Source organism: Asterias amurensis, chromosome 3, assembly GCF_032118995.1.
Source record: "Asterias amurensis chromosome 3, ASM3211899v1".
Classification (NCBI taxonomy): domain Eukaryota; kingdom Metazoa; phylum Echinodermata; class Asteroidea; order Forcipulatida; family Asteriidae; genus Asterias; species Asterias amurensis.
Genome location: NC_092650.1, coordinates 3,098,379 through 3,115,307, shown reverse-complemented (window position 1 = coordinate 3,115,307; position 16,929 = coordinate 3,098,379). Strand labels below are relative to the sequence as shown.

At 39.4% G+C, this 16,929-nt stretch overlaps 2 protein-coding genes across 2 annotated transcripts; one reads left to right on the top strand and one right to left on the bottom strand.

Annotated features, from left to right (window-relative positions):
- The first annotated feature begins 557 nt into the window (after window positions 1-557).
- Window positions 558-7,951, top strand: LOC139934909 (monomeric sarcosine oxidase-like). The gene is made up of 8 exons (XM_071929329.1): window positions 558-809; window positions 1,360-1,429; window positions 1,795-1,986; window positions 2,575-2,788; window positions 2,926-3,092; window positions 3,797-3,986; window positions 4,648-4,781; window positions 5,321-7,951. The coding sequence occupies exons 1-8, from the start codon at window positions 710-712 to the stop codon at window positions 5,481-5,483; spliced, it is 1,230 nt and encodes a 409-aa protein (XP_071785430.1). The 5' UTR covers window positions 558-709; the 3' UTR covers window positions 5,484-7,951.
- Window positions 7,952-8,046: 95 nt separating this feature from the next.
- LOC139934910 (putative aldolase class 2 protein CC_1201) lies at window positions 8,047-16,133 on the bottom strand. Its single transcript, XM_071929331.1, has 5 exons — window positions 15,733-16,133; window positions 14,011-14,209; window positions 13,338-13,506; window positions 11,924-12,168; window positions 8,047-9,609 (listed from the first exon to the last, which is right to left on the bottom strand). Exons 1-5 carry the CDS (start codon window positions 15,792-15,794, stop codon window positions 9,448-9,450), a joined length of 837 nt encoding a protein of 278 aa, XP_071785432.1. The 5' UTR covers window positions 15,795-16,133; the 3' UTR covers window positions 8,047-9,447.
- Between the last annotated feature and the right edge of the window lie 796 nt (window positions 16,134-16,929).

Sequence of the window (16,929 nt, the reverse complement as noted above, 5' to 3'; positions counted from 1 at the left end):
AAGGACACAAGTGTCACGACCGGGATTCCAACCTACACTCCGGTGACTTTGGATCAAAACTTGTATTAGATGCCCTTAACCATTCGGTCACGACACTCTACTATAAATATTGTGCAGTAATACTGTTTTTTTGTAGTATGATGTTTGCATGACAGATCGTTGTCAATGTCATGATAGTTTTAAAACGGCAGGTGCCCATCTTGGAAAATGGGCCCAGGCTTTGTGAAGTGGGGGTTTATTTGATTCATTGAGAGATTCAGATTAGGCTACCCGATATTAAATTGAAATTCCACAAAGCGATGGTAACAGAGGTCTAAACTCTTACTTGACCCATACACACATACCATGCACCATGCACATACACACACCATTGTTATAAAATTCGACGACTCAACCAAAAGTTGGTTACGAACCCCACATTATACCATAGAGGAGTTCTTCCATGATCATACTGAACTGTTTGTTGAACCATGGAAGTTAAACCATTCTAGCCTATACAATAACTTGTGTGGGGGTCCATAAAGTTGACTGTATGCCCATGGAAACGCAGGTAGTGCTGATCGAATCAAAGGTTATAACATGGGCAACACAGTACGCCTACTACCTAGCTATATATAGCTGCCTACCTGCAAGGTATAAAACAACACACTTGCAGCAATTGTCATCAGACAGAAACATTATTTGCAAGTTGACAGGATTCGGCAAAACCATGGAAGGAGAGAGAGGGAATTGGTTTGAGTATATTGTCGTAGGATGTGGAGGCATCGGCAGTGGTGCTGTTTATTGGCTGTCAAAACGAGCTGGGTCAAGTAAGTTTTACCATGGTATTACACAACCAACAAACAAGTCAACAATATTCCAAATGTTATTTTATTTTCCAAGAGGACTGTGTGTATCACATTTCATTAGCTTAGTTAGCTTGGCATGTGTAATATTTTGCATGGGCATTAATCACATTGATATTTTATATGAAAACGGTCACCGATTATATACCAGATGTTCATATAATTTAGTATCTTTTTTTCTGACTCAAAAATACAACTTTATAAAGTTCTTTAAAGAATAGGAATAGCCACCACGATATTTTAAGTAATATTTTCTGCATGAGGTGACCGTGTTACTATGCGACAAAAAATAGTAATAATATGTTCAATACTATAGTTTGGGTTTTACACAATAGATTCATTCATAATTCTTTCTGACGACTCCAAAATACTGCTTTTCAAAAGTTCTCTAAAGAGGTGGAAAAGCCATCAATTAATAAATAAGTAACATTGTATGCACTTTTAAAAGGTGTCTCTGTTACGCCGACAAAATGAAATAACTCCAATCTTCTCTGTTTTTGTACTTATTATTTAGAGGTTCTAGGTCTGGAGCAGTATAAGTTGGGGCACCACAATGGCGGTTCACAAGATCATTCAAGAATCATGTAAGATAACGAGACAATTGGCGATGTCAATTTTGATAGTGAAACACAATCATAAACCCCTTACCTAAAATGGCATAAAAATTTGCAGCATATTGCGTCACAGCACCTTGTGAAACCATATGGTGTTATGTAAAAGGAGTAGGTCTCATAATTCAAACGTAGTTCCACAATCCTTGCAGAAAAAGGAAAACACTGAATGTTGAAGTGTCTTGACGGACATGAGCGTATGAAGCCACTCTGACGAAATACTTATAAAATCAACCTCGAAAACAAAACTCGTGTAGGCCCCCTAATAAATGCAGTTTTATAATTCCCTGACTTTCAAAACAACTATTGTGTCTTTGGTTTTCTACCTTTTATTGTAGTCGTCTCTCGTACAGTGACCATCAGTATACAAGGCTAGCTACTGGGGCGTACTCTTGCTGGCGTGAGGTTGAGCAAGACTCAGGCCTGCAACTCGTCCATACTACTGGAGGCATTAACTTCAGTCGAAAGGGAGGCATCGGGGAAACTATCGTCAACCGATATGCAGAGTCCATGAAGAAATGCGGAATCCAGTAAATTAATCGTCTGTTTATATTGGTTCATTGGGAAAATATAATTTTTGCTTACAACCTGCTCACCAACCAAAAGGACCTATGATATTAATGCAAAACAAAATTTAATGGTCTGGCTTACATTTCGACCCTAGCATATTCTGATAAGAGTGGATATATGGGTCGACACGTCAGGCCATTAACTATTATTTTTTGCATTTGCATATTTGATTTGTCCTGCAAGTATTTCGCATTTCAGGTTTTTTTTTTTCATTGTGTCCCATGTCCTGCATTGTTTAACATCTAGATACTAATTATAATAAAGATATATTTATTTGTTGTGTGGAAGATAATAAGCTGTTGCAAACTGTTTACCAGCCGAAAATTTCCATTATAAGTGCAACAACAAAATGGCCTGACGTTTCGACCACCGCAGTCTGTTTCGAATAACAACACGGTTGAAACAAATTTCTTTGCTAAAAACGCAACACATGAATCGGGCACCAGTCACAAGAATGTAAAATTTAAGGAATGTTAGCTGGTAACCTGTTTATGCTAAGCAACATTTGTCTAGCAAGTTTGAAATTGGACCATGGTGTGTTTCTCTAGGTACGAGCGGCTCGATGGCTTGCGTCTAAATTATCGTTATCCACAGTTCACTGCCAGTGATAACTACGTTGCAGTATACCAACAAGGAAGTGGGTTGGTTGATGCTGCATTGGCTAACGCTGTGCATATACAACTGGCCAGAAAGTATGGCGCTACTGTCCTGGAAGAGACTAAAGTTGAAGGAATGAAGAAGACAGAAGATGGAACCATCCAGGTAAGGGATGATGTATTACCGACCCGTTTTCACTCAAATTTTACTTCAGAAACTTGTGTCTCGTCATGGTCGCCAAAAACACGCCCCGGAACCACATCTTCTTTTTTATTCCATCTCAATTCTTATAAAATTTTAAGGTTTTGACGAACCGTGGCACGTTCCGGTGCAGACGTCTCATCGTAGCGGCCGGGGCGTGGGCGAATGAGGTCCTGGACTCGGCGGGAGTTTCCTTGCCACTCACGGTCACACAGGAACAGGTCGTGTATCTCGGCACACCAAATATGAAGGAGTTCACAAAAAGCAAGTAAGTGTATGACCGCCCCCTTTTCCACTTTCACTGTTAACGCCCAAACAGCTGCAGGAGGGCGGCGCCGTTTACGAAACCAAGTCGTGCATCTGTAACACGGCAGGGCCTCTAAGCGCGCCGAATTCAAAAAGTGGTTTCAGACATCGTGCTCTTGCCGTCTCGAAACAAAATCGGACTTTTTAATTTTGGCACGGCAAGAGACGTTTGAAACGGGCCTTAGATTTTGCTAGCCACATCAATGCAATAGTTCGAAATCATTCAAAGGGTTTGGGTACTTTTTGTAGGACAAAACTAGTACAAAACAAAAGCACATAATTTACATTAAAGCCTCTGGAGACGAAAATTACTTAAGCCTGCATGTACAACGTATTTACGCGACTCCCCTGAAAACATCGCTCTGTGGTTTTCACTTTTTCTCTCTCAAAAACTGACGACTATAATGAAGCTGAAACTTCTACAGGTAAATACTATTACATACATCTTCATTCACAGTGAAAAGAAATTCATGTCATTGCCCAAAAAGCTTGACTCTACCCTACAAAAGGTATTAACAATCTCTTGAACACTAAAACACCTTTCCAGGGAAGTACAACAATTTCACCAACTGTCACCAACAGACGTTTCTTCAAGATCATATAATATAGCCAGATAAAAAAAAGTATCGAAATCATTTGAAAATTGATCTGTGTACCCCATGTCAGGTTTCCGATCTGGATCTACCATTCAGACACTGGGCTGGATCTTTACGGAATGCCAATTCACGGCAACTCGGGCGTCAAGATAGGGGTTGATGCCGGAGGACAGACGGTCACGGCTGAGACTCGGACATTCATCCCTGATCAGAAAAGACTCAAGGAATGTCTGGACTTCTTGAAGGAGCACATCCCGAGGGTAGGTTTATTGGGAGTTGCTCAGAGATGATTGTGTTTTCGTTTAGGCGTTTTTGTGAGTAGCCCAGATAGGACGTTGTCATCCATCTCACACAACAAAGATTTGGCGCGTGTCTAATTTCAAGAAACTGAGGATCTCTTTTATATGACTTAGAATTTGAAACTTTGTATGGAGCGAGTATAAATCAGAGAGGTTTGCGGTAACACCATGTGGATATATCTTTTGAGTAGTGCTGGGTCTGATAAGAACCGGTGGTTAATGACTCGACGTTTCGATCAGTATGCTATTTTATCTGCTTGGACCATAGAGCAAGGGACAGACTGACGAGCGAGGTAGAATTTACACCATCACTCAAGCAAACCATTGAAGTTAAATTTATGTTCTTTCCTTGCTTCAAGTTATGACTTCTGACAAACAGTTGTGAAAAATGCAAGCACGATTTCTTCGTAAGATTTTTGGAAAACTGAAACGATTTCGTGCAGTTTGACGCAATGAACGTCTGAAATTTATCCTTTTTTTCCCACGAGTTCTTACTTCTGAATGACGGTATACGAGAAATGCTTTAAGTATTTTGTTCTCGTCAGTTTGTTTCTGAAACTGAAAGGTTTCGTGCTGATTTATACACGAATGTCATCTGAAATTAATCCATTTTCTTTTACAGTCTCTGGGTCCGATTCTACATGCTAAAACCTGCCTGTACACAATGCCACCAGACCGCCATTTTGTAATCGACACGTGCCATCGTACCAATTACCCGGAAGTTGTTATGTGCTGTGGTGCCGGTCACGCCTTCAAGTAAGGCTTTACAGTTTTTTTTACATTTGTTTTCAACTTTTATACATTATACTCTTACAACTTATCTCTAATTTCTTGATAACAAACTCAAATTTAACATCTACTAAAATAGATGTTAAATTTGTATCGGTGATAAAGAACTTTATTTTTGGTTTTAGCATCTATTTATACATCGTTGCGGTACCCGCTGTTAAAATGTAGGATTCGAACCGTCTTTATAGCTACCGGGCGATATTGGTGATCTTTGACACTGCTCTAGAATTGCAAAGGTCGTTGGTTCGAATAACACCTGAGTAGACCCCCCCTAATATGCATGATATTTTTTTTCAACAGAACTCAGGAAAGTACCGAGTATACAATGCGAACATAATTTTCAGTGGCAATTACTTTCATTTATAAGCCTAGTCGAAAAAGGCAAATCAATCAGTAGGCCTTACGTGAGATAAGAGTTGGCACATTTTTAAACAATACATTGAGCCAGACACACCCATGCATCGGTGTCACCAAAATTAACAAACTTCTCAATAATTTCGTTTCAGATTTGCAAGTGTTCTTGGGCGGATTTTGAGTGAGTTAGCCATAGACGACCGCACGGAATACGACATATCGGGTTTCAGTCTGGATCGGGAGGCACTGACCGATCCTAATTTTAAACCCCTGTTCCAGCTTGGCATCACTAAACTCCAAGAAGCTAAACTGTGATCATGTATTGAGGGGGAATCCCCTTGGAGTAAATCGGGCCAGATTGAGGTTAAAGGTATTGGACACTTTTGGTAATTGTCAAAGACAAGGTGTTATCACTTGGTGTATTCAAACAGATGCATAAAATACAATGCTAATAGATTATTTTCTGTTGAAATTTACTGTGAAAACCTGTTTAAAAATATACAGATTAAAATGCCATACAAGTTATTTCAAAGTATTATTGTAAATATGACACATTAAAATAAATAGCGTAAGTGATGACTAGGCTCAAAGCCAACACAGAAGGAGTGTTGACTGTGTCTGTGTAGATCTATGCGCCACATTATTGCAGGCTGGCATAATTGATAAAGTAAAACCGCAGTGGATAATATTAAAGGGTCAGACAGTAGGAGGGTTGACTGTGTACTGTGTAGATCTATTCACCACATGATATCATATTGCAGGCTGGCATAACTTGCAATATAAAACCACAGTTGATGATATTAAGAATGGTCAGACAGTAGGAGGGTTGACTGTGTACTGTGTAAATCTATTCACCACATATTATACTGTAGAATGGCATGTAAAAATAAATTTATAATTCAAAACCACAGTGCAGTGAAAAATATTAAATGGTCGGACAGTAGGAGGGTTGACTGTCTACCTGTGTAGATCTATTCACCACATTATATTATAATGTAGAACGGCATAATTTATAATTCAAAACCACCATGCGTGAATGATATTAAATGGTCAGACAGTAGGAGGGTTGACTGTGTATTGTGTAAATATATTCAGCACATTATATTATACTGTAGAATGGCATATAAAAAATAAATTTATAATTCAAAACCACAGTGCAGTGAATGACATTAAATAGTCAGACAGTAGGAGGGTTGACTGTCTACCTGTGTAGATCTATTCCCCCCATGATATCATATTGCAGACTGGCATAGTTTATCACACAAAATCACAATACACATTGAACAATGATCGCTTTAAAGACACTGGACACTGTTGGTAATTGTCAAAGACCAGTCTTCTCACTTGGTGTATCTCAACATGTACATAAAATAACGACCCTGTGAAATTTTTAGCTCAATTGGTCGTCGAAGTTGCTAGATTTCTAATTAAGGAAAAAACACCCTTGTCACGCGGAAGTCGTGTTCTTTCAGATGCTTGATTTTGAGACCTCAAGTCCTAAATCTGAGGTATCGAAATCAAATTTGTGGAAAATTACTTCTTTCTCGAAAACTACATCACTTCAGAGGGAGCCGTTTCTCAAGATGTTTTATACTATCAACCTCTCGCCATTACTGGTTACCAAGTAAGGTTTTATGCTAATAATTTGTTTGAGTTCAGCACTTATATCAAAAACCGTACCACCAAAGTTTCGATAAAAGGCGATTTCTCAAGACATCATATCTTTACCTATTCCATACCTCAGGGGTCCATAGTAGGTCCGTTGGCTTTCATTTTGTACACCAATCCCATTGGCGAGATCATTCGTCAACATGGTATCTCATTTCATGAATACGCTGATGATATTCAGCTTTATGCTGAGTTTGACCCTAAGTCTGAAGGTGATCGTCAGCGTGTACTCAGCAAATTATCATCATGTGTGCTTGCCATCAACAAATGGATGGCTCAAAACATGCTTCAGCTGAACCAGGGAAAGACGGAGTTTATTGTTTTTGCGAACAGTCATGTTTTATCCACTCTCCCTAATCTTGAACTAATATTGGCCGACTTTACAATTCCTGCTTCCACATCTGTTAAGAACCTAGGAGTCTCGCTTGATTGTTCTCTGAATATGTCTCATCACATTAGCTCTGTATGTAAAACTGTTAATTTCCACATACGTAATCTATGGCGTATTCGCCGGTTTATTACACAAAGCGCTTGCCATCATGCCGTCAGAAGTCTGGTCTTGTCCCGTCTTGACTATGCCAACTCTCTTTTGGTAGGTGCCCGCGAAAATGACCTCGCTCGACTCCAGCGTCTACAAAACAAGGCCGCTCGGCTAGTATTTGCGTGTGGCCGTGACCAGCCTTCTGCCGGCCTGATTGCATCGCTGCATTGGCTCCCTGTTAAAGAACGTATCAACTTCAAAATTTTCACTCATGTATACAAAATCCTCCACACCCAATCTCCATCATATCTGGTTGAACTTGTTCATTCCCAAAACTCCAATACTGCTGATGAATACAGGCAACGACTCCGCTCATCAGCTGATCAGACCCGGCTTTCCGTTCCTAGAACTAGACGGAAAGCTGGGGATAGCTCATTCTCCATAGCTGCCCCTCGCCTATGGAATGAGCTCCCCGCGGGTCTGAGAGAGGCGATCTCGTTGCCTGTTTTCAAAAGCCTCCTCAAGACATTTCTTTTTCCCCACCCATCCTAGTTTGTTTGTTTTTCTTTTGTTTTGTTGTCATAGTCTCATGTAAAGCGCTCTGTTCTCCGTAGAGCGCTATATAAATGTTTCATATTATTATTATTATTATATTGAGTAATTACCAATAGTGTCCACTGCCTTTAAAGCATGTGAATTCCCAAGACAAATCAAAATCAGATAAATGTCTTTTGTTATTAAATTATTTATTTCATCCAATGTCTCCATACCTTCCACCTTAAAAACCAATAATGTAAAAAGCTTTAATATATTTCATAATTTTATACATATCATAATTATAAATAGATACCGTTGCATGGTACATCATTAAAGATATTGAGATATATCAGATGAATTTGTATACACAGTAAACAAACACTTGAAATAATAATCAAAGTTTGCATTGGCATGGAAACCAGTTGGGAATAAATTCTCACCCACTACACCAAATGAGATCAAAGGTTTTCGCAATCAAAACCTATGCGTTTAACTTGGAAACTAACCCAGGCTGTTTGAAAAATGCATAATTGTAAGCCTTCTTGCAGATAACCACACACCAAATAAAAATGTATACTTTATGCCACTGCCAAAAATATATAAAATGTGGTACTTTCCAAGTCGTTTCGTTGCTCTTAAATTGATACTATAATTCAGACATTACATGTCACTTATTTACAATAGGTTTCACTATTAGCACAATGAATTTTAAATGTCTTTTAATGAATTTTAAATGTTTTTTATGTCTTTATGTTTTTTTAATGTTTGCAGACAAGGTTCAATGAGTCGAATAAGCAAAAGAAATACTGATTTAAAAAACAATTTAATTTTTTGTTCTGGCTGTTGATGGGGAACACCTTAAACAAATAATACCTTAGAATAAGAATACATGGTGGTCCTTTTTTCAAATAAAATGAGATGCTTAGGTTCAAAATTGTTGTAGAATTATAGATTATTGTTATTCTGAATAATAATAATAATCTTTTGGGTAAAACCATAGAAATGGAACCCGGAGACACTGAGCTCGGCGACCCTCTGTGTTGTCTGTGGTAGCGGCGTATCGATACCGCGCGATACGGCAAAATTATCATCGTCTGACACGTGTGTATGGCAAAATCAGCATCACATGACACGCGTGTATGGCAAAATTGCAAGATGGCAGAGCACATATACTGCTCTATGTGTTTTCATTGGTCAATGTGACGTCTACTGTAAACACGCGTAAAAATATGCTCGTTCTTAAAAATGGTCTCACAACAAAACCGCACGAACAATGACACACTCAGCGTTCTCTGGGTTATATTTCTATGGACAACAGTTTAAAAAGTATCCTACACATTATTATGGGCTTTGAGGCATTGCTTGGTGAGATATCAATTGGTTTGCGGTAACTACTTGCTAGGTAGAACAAATTCTAACTGGCAGTTACATTAGCCTTTTTGAGATATGGTGGACATTAATAGCAGTGCACTGTTTGATTTGGGTTTTTACAGACAAACTAATTTTACCCAAACCTAGTCACACCCATAGCACTTTGTCCACCATACCTCACAATTGCCTATGGTGTAACCGCAAACCAAATAGACTTATAACCTACAACAAAAAATCAGAATCTCTTTTAAGGAGCAGGTTTTTGATTCCTTCAAAGTGAGCAATCTTGTAGGAGATCCCACAGTCGTCAAAATAATCGGCCACGCCCTTCGCAACTTTGTCACTCACCTCCTCAACTTCTCTGCCTGAAGACTCGGCTTTATTCTGAAGGGATAGAAAGGATTTGGGGTGAAAAACTTAACTAGAGCAGGATTTGAACCAACGACCTCCGGTTTATCATGCCGGCGCTCTACCAACTGAGCTATCAATTACAAAAAGTAAAAAATTTAGACCACTGGACCTGTTTGGTAAATGTCAAAGACCAGTATTCTTACTTCGTGATCCCAACATGTATGCATAAAATAAAAAAAACATAATCAAAGTTGCATTAGAAAAACGAAGAAGAAACAAACCCTTGTTGCACAACTTTGTGTCCTTTCAGATGACTGATAATAGAAGGCTCGCTTCAGGCCTGAAGTCTTTTTAAAGCTACTTCAGTGAGAAATTTTCTCTTTTTCAAAAACTTAGTTACTTCAAAGGGAGCTGTTTCTCATGTTGTTTTATACTATCAACAGCTCTTCATTGGTCATTACCAAGTAAGTTTTTATGCAAACAATTATTTTGAGTTATTACCAATAACTATAGTGTCCAGTGCTGAAGTATTTTATTATCAGAGTGAGAAATTTCCTCTTTCTCAAAAACAACTTCACTTTCTCACAATGTATTTAAACAGCTCTCCTTTGCTCATTACCAAATTTCAGTGCATTTGATGGGTGGCCTCTCTATTGACTTTAGTCTGGATGACAGTTATCTGGTAATCCTTGTTTACCCTCAGGTTTATCAGATTAAATATCACACCACCACCTTTATATAGACCCTAAGCAGGCTCATGACAATGATGCCCTACCACTTCAACAACACAAACAGAGTTAACAAGCAATATCAACTAGTTCAAACCAGAACACTCTTATCAAAGTCAACATTAATAAAAAAACGAAACAAACATGTATGTCCCACAACAAAAACAACTTGGATTGTTGGCTTGTACCATTCAGTGTTCTTTGTTTTGTGGGGTCGGCATAAAACCTGTACAACTTGTCAAGAATGATTGCCTCATTGAACAGCTCTAGATGGTTCATTGGTACAATGTATCTATTTCATTCATAGAGTTAAATATAAGAACTAGAGGGCGCACTGGCCTATATACGCGCTCCGGCATGCGCACAGACGGCCATTTTCTAAGTTGACAAAACTAGCATCCCACAGCGTGTGTTTGTGCGGCCATTTTGTAAGTTGAACAAAACAGCATCGCGTAGCGTTCAATAAACAAAAACTCCAATGTGCGTTTCATATTCAACGCGCGTACAGAATGGCGCGCGCGTGTCTCCTTGCGGTCCCGTCGCGTTTGTGCAAAAAGCATCACCCGTGCGCCCTCTAGTTCTTCTATATAACTCTATGATTTCATTTCACTTAATAATTTTGGTTGTAAAGCCAAGGACTCTCAGAAAAGCGAATTTATCACCTTTTTTTTTCCCAGCCAAGAGCCCAACGGAGAGAAAACAAGGAAGGAAGTTTCAGTTTTAGATGAGGGAGAGGAAACCCCAAAGAACTATTCTAGGGAAACCCGCACAGGGACTGAAAACCCAATCCACATAATGCCCCCCCCCCCTGTGGGATTCGAACCGGGGTCCACGAGGTGGAAGGCAAATGGTTAAACGCATACATCTATGTATGGTTTATTATAAATGCATCATTCCAGTTGTGATTTGTCGTGGAGCATAACTTCCTGTTTGATACTTTTGAAAGCTTTGTGACACCACATTATTGTCTGCTTAGAACTATAAGATCACTAACAGCATTTTTATTTTTGTAATAATCAAAAGACCGTTAAAGCCAGTGGACACTTTCGGTGAACAGTGTTGTCCAAGGCCCACACTTCGTGTATCACAACTTCTATATAAAATAACAAACCTGTGAAAATTTAGGCTCAATCGGTCATTGGAGTCGGAAGAAAATAACGGGAAAACCCACCCTTGTTTCCGCACGTTTCGCCGTGTCATGACATGTGTTTACTATAAATCCGTAATTCTCGCTAACAAGAATTGATAATTGTTTTAATGTTTTCTCAAAAAGTAAAGCATTTCATGGAACAATACTTCAAGAGAAGTCTTTTACCATTACCTTCTGTAAACCCTGCAAGTAAGTTGTAAATCTGTGAACTTTTATTTTTTTTTCTGTTCTGAAAGTGTATAAAATGGCTTTAAATGAAAAGGCATATAATGAGTTTGAAAAAATATTCCCAAATCAACAAATGAATGTTTGACTGAGAAAATCAATGTTTCTTTTCGACCAACATTTACTCTGAAGACCACTTTTGATCAATAAACCCCAATATTACCAGGAGCTCCAAAATATGCAAAAGGAATTTCTCAAACCCATACAAATAACACTAAGCGACCTAAAAGGTTGACTCACTCACCTGAAACATAGCAGCCCTTTCAAAATAATAGACGTTATCGAAGACTTCTGCGGCGGATTGACCAACCCCAACGATCCCATGGTTACACATGATCATGATCTGTTTGCCTTGAAGATTTCTCGCCAGTCGTTCACTCTCATCCCCCGTATCCCCCGTGCCTCCATATTCACGGTCGTATGCGATCTTACCAAAGTAACGCATACTGGTCTGGTGGACCATCTTCAGCCTCGGGTCTTTTAAACACGCTGAAGAGATAAAGCCCAACCCCGTGATAGTTATAACATAACAGTTACAATAACACCCATGGACTTTTTACACTGTATTTTGCTTTATTAAAAAATACTAAAAACGATGTGACCTATGTTTACATTCAAACCGCCCTCTGTTGACAAAACACTATATACGTCATGTTTCGCCGGGCAAAAAGACGCGTAGCCATGGTAAGACTGCATACACTTTCTAGCTGGATGCCAAATACAAAGGTTTTGCCCGGCGGTATGCGCGCGAATCATGTTATTAGGTTTTTGAGTGACGTCAGAGGTCACATCATCTATAACATACCCGATATGGGTGCCCCCCCCTCTCCCACCCCTCTGAAACATAATTATTTCCAAGTCCTGTTATGTATGGATGTATGAGGTATGAGGTGCATGGAACACATTTCTTACAGCGTAACAGGACCATTCAGAATTCTCTTTAAGTGGTCCGACTGACTAGTTCAGTTACCTTTGAAAGATTGACCAGTGAAAAAGCTGATTGGGGGTCCATTTTCATAAAGCGGGGAAGCAGAAAATACTGCATGATAAATTTCTTTGCTAAGCGAAAAGTGAGTCGGGCACCAGCCACAACAATTCAAACTTATTGTCATTTGGGCTGGCACTAACCACAACAATGCAACCGTATTAATGCATGTTTGGCTGGCCACCTGTTTCTGATTAGCAATTCTATTATGTGCTTAAAGGCAGTGGACACTATTGGTAATTGCCAAAGACTAGCCTTCACAATTGGTGTATCTCAACATAATGCATAAAATAACAAACCTGTGAAAATTTGAGCTCAATCGGTCATCAAACTTGCAAAATAATAATGAAAGAAAAAAATACCCTTGTCACACGAAGTTGTGTGCATTTAAATGGTTGATTTGGGGACCTCAAATTCTTAATCTGAGGTCTCGAAATCAAATTCGTGGAAAATTACTTCTTTCTCGAAAACTATGGCACTTCAGAGGGTGCCGTTTCTCACAATGTTTTATACCATCAACCTCTCCCCAGTACTCATCACCAAGTGAGGTTTTGTGCTAATAATTATTTTGAGTAATTACCAATAGTGTCCACTGCCTTTAAAGAGTTGTTGTGCTTACAGGCTTCACGAAATTGGGTATATAAATATGGGAGATGTCAAACACAATTCTTACCAAGTCCTGTAGCGTACGGAGGGTGTAGGTGCATGACACAGCTGATAGCATCCCCCGAGGCGCGATACATCGATGAATGGATAGCTACTGCACTATCCTCCCCAAGACCATCACCTTCTACCAGTTTCGTAGAATGAATATCCACACCGATAAGAGACTTTGCTGTTACCTGATGAGTGTAAGACATCAAATAGAATACAGTCAGGACATAATAGTGTGCATATTGTTTAGACAGTTTTAAATTCTTAACTCTCAAAAAGCTGCCTCGGCCAGAGAAGTTGAATTTCTCAGCAATCTCTTCATTTTTTTTTTAAATAATGTCTTACTTGTACCTGCTGATACTGTGTGTTTACGTAAATTGTATAATGTGCGTTTCAAAAGCATGGTTTCCAATTTCTGTACTTAAGAACAGGTTCAAAACGGTAATTTTGGATGTCCCCATACTACAACATTCGGAAATTCCTGAGACTTCTCTGAAAAGAACTCTCCTGCTTATTAACTACTACCTCCTGGTTGGAAGGTAGAATTTCTTTTGTTTTAGTGGATCAAGGGGACTTCTCCTTATAAGCTTCACTATTGCTGTGTGAATTCTTACCAATTACCAACAGCTTGCTCTAGTCATCATTATCATTTAGCTCAGCAAACTAAAGTATGAAACAACTAGTTAACTGACCTGACTCCAATGGAGTCCATACGGTATGAGCAACATGACCTTCCCTTGACCGTTACGAGCTGGTGCCATCAAGGTCAGATGATTACAAACCCCTTCGCCCATTCCATAATAATCAAACCCTCGATACGAGGTTGCTAAATCTTCCCTGGCTCGTTGGTTGGCTTGCTCTGCTTCATTTCCAACAATGGAAAATGTCCGCCTGTGGAGAATTCAAATCAGAATATTGTTATTAAAATGAAGAGTTTTCCATAATGTTTTCCTTTCATTGTTCCTTTGGCAACTTCGACTACAGTGAGCCCAAACTTTCACAGGGTTGTTATTTGATGCATATGTTGGGATACGCTAAGTGGAAATATGAGTTTTTGACAATTACCAACCGTGTCCAGCTGTGTCTTAGGCCGTGTCCGAAACGGCGACTTCGGCTACAGCTACGGCTAGATTGCGCGCGTCTGCCTATTCTTCAACACTGGTAGACGCGCTGATCTAGACGTAGCTGTAGCCGAAGTCGTCGTTTCGGACACGGCCTTAAACTTAGGGGGTCCAAAAACATTAGGCTTCTGGTATGGGGGTACTCCTAGAACTATGAGGTTCGTTCCGCATTTGTCTCTACTTGATCCTATTAAGAGGTTCGTTCCGCTATCATCTTCATCTCCACAATAGCGGACTGAACCTCATTTTCAATGGTTCTAGGAGTAGCATGGAAGTGGCGTGGCCGAGTGGTTAAGAGCACCGAACTCAAACTCCTGGTCTCTGATCAGCAGAGTATGGGTTCGAATCCCCAGCCGTGACACTTGTGTCCTTTATAAGCAAGACACTGAACCACTGCTTCGTCCTTCGGATGGGACATAAAAAAGCCGTTGGTTGGTCCCGTGTGTTGATGTAAAAGAACCCAAGTGCACTTAAATCGAAAAGAGAAGGGGTTCGCCCCGGTGTTCCTGGCTGTGGCTGCTGTATGCGATGTATCACCTTGTAAACCCTTATAAGGTGCTAAATAATTGGGTCTCAGAATTCATCACTGCAATAACCTATCTTTTGAAAGTTTGTATATACCCAGCGCCTTGAGTACCTTGTTTGGTAGATACAGGCGCTATATAAGACTTTGGGAGTAACTACAGGATACAGGGCCACACTCGGCGACAGACCTAACCCTATATAACCCTAACCGCTAACCCAATGGCCTAACCCTACCCCTAACCCTAACCCTGGAGTGGCCCTGTATTCTATAATTGTACCAGACTTTGATATTACTATTAGTATTAATTCGATATTAGTATGGCCCTTCTTTCGATATTAGTATGGCTTTTCATCATAATAATGATCACATGACCAGACTCATTGCAAGTGACTTAGTTAAAACATACATGACCATTACTCTGTATTTTTTAGTATTATTTACAATATTATAATAATAACCTTACATAGCGCTGTTTACAAAGCGCTTACAGTACACTGTTTGCAATTGAATAAACGTTTCTATCTATCTATTTATCTAGTATACTACGTACAAGCATCAAACTTCAAAACGGTGCCCATCAAATTAAGGATTAAAAAGTAAGTAAAATAGGCCTAGGTGTTAGATTGAACCACGGAGGTAGAAATAGGAACATAATAGAAATTGACAATGATTCAATCAGAGTATGACCTTGTGGAATGAAATAATAAATAACATGAGTTCTACTCGCATAGTCTGTTTACTTTCATATAACAAAAATTAGTAGTTACCTCGTCGAATTAGAAAAAGCAGCTCGAAGCAGTAGATTCCGGCTGAGATTTAAAAGCCCCATCTCAATCAACAGGCAACAAGTTCACCGTCAGTGGTATAGTCAGTGCAGTATGTGTACAAATTAAAGAAATTACGAATCACGTGTAGCGTGCACACAATTCTACTATTTAGGCCCCGGCCCAGTGAACACTGGGCTCCATTTACAGTTGTTGTTCCGTCCCAACTTGATAATCGTCCCACAGTCACAGAGATATAGACTGGACTATCTGGTGATGTAGTCACGGACGACAACGCCAGCCGCAAGTTCCGTGACTAAATCACCCGAGTCCAGACTGCATTCATGGAGCCCAGACTGGCTTTATCTAGTCTGTGTTCTCACGGCTGGAGCGTACCATAGACCTTGATGATGCACGCTCTGCATGCCCTCACACAAACCTTGCTAAATAAAAAGGAGGGTCACCTCGATTAGATCACTCCATGGAGAAATAAATTCGAATTTTATTCCTCCATGATCACTCGCACAGAAAGTAAAGGAGTTTGCTATAATGGTTACAACAACTGCCTTCGTAACGTAGGGCTTACTACTACTAAAAGCGGAGCCATTAACAGCTCAACAAGGTGGGCTAATGGTCCGAGAGCAAGTTAATGGTCTGAACTTTGTTTTTAAGGGTTCCCCATTTCGTACTTGAAATTTAAGTTTTTCTTGATTAATTGGTAAATTTCGATATCATACATTGCAAAATTCTGAATATTCAAAAATACACGGAAAATAGTTGGAAGTCTCACAGTTTTTTGATACAGCAAGGGGATATTTTTGTATTGACCGCATGCTCAATTTGATACAGGGAGTCCAAAGGCCTACCCCTGTGTATACTATCGGTGTAATTTACCTAACGTCCGAGCGTCAGTTTTTTAAACCATAATATTTGGGACTGAATCTCCGGCGGCAATTGATTTTTCTGCACTACGAAATTGTCACTGTCGTAGTGCTTTTCAATGGGGAAATTTTGTTCTTCTAAATTGATAAAAAATTAGGATACAGTCGTTTGACCAGTTCGGGATCACTTTTTGAATTCACATTGTTTTTTGTTGCAATCTCTTTGATATCTTAAACAAAAAAGTTTATCAGTTTACCTAAACATGTCATAAAACTCACCAAGTATTCACTGACGAAAAAATATTAGTTCTTTTGAAGA

Coding starts and splice junctions, on each gene's coding strand:
- LOC139934909 (XM_071929329.1), top strand. CDS start 710: ATGGAAGGAGAGAGAGGGAATTGGTTTGAGTATATTGTCGTAGGATGT. Junction 810..1,359: donor GTCAAAACGAGCTGGGTCAA/GTAAGTTTTACC, acceptor CTTATTATTTAG/AGGTTCTAGGTCTGGAGCAG. Junction 2,789..2,925: donor CAGAAGATGGAACCATCCAG/GTAAGGGATGAT, acceptor TAAAATTTTAAG/GTTTTGACGAACCGTGGCAC.
- LOC139934910 (XM_071929331.1), bottom strand. CDS start 15,794: ATGGGGCTTTTAAATCTCAGCCGGAATCTACTGCTTCGAGCTGCTTTT. Junction 14,210..15,732: donor GCTTTTTCTAATTCGACGAG/GTAACTACTAAT, acceptor AATTCTCCACAG/GCGGACATTTTCCATTGTTG. Junction 13,507..14,010: donor ATGGACTCCATTGGAGTCAG/GTCAGTTAACTA, acceptor TACACTCATCAG/GTAACAGCAAAGTCTCTTAT.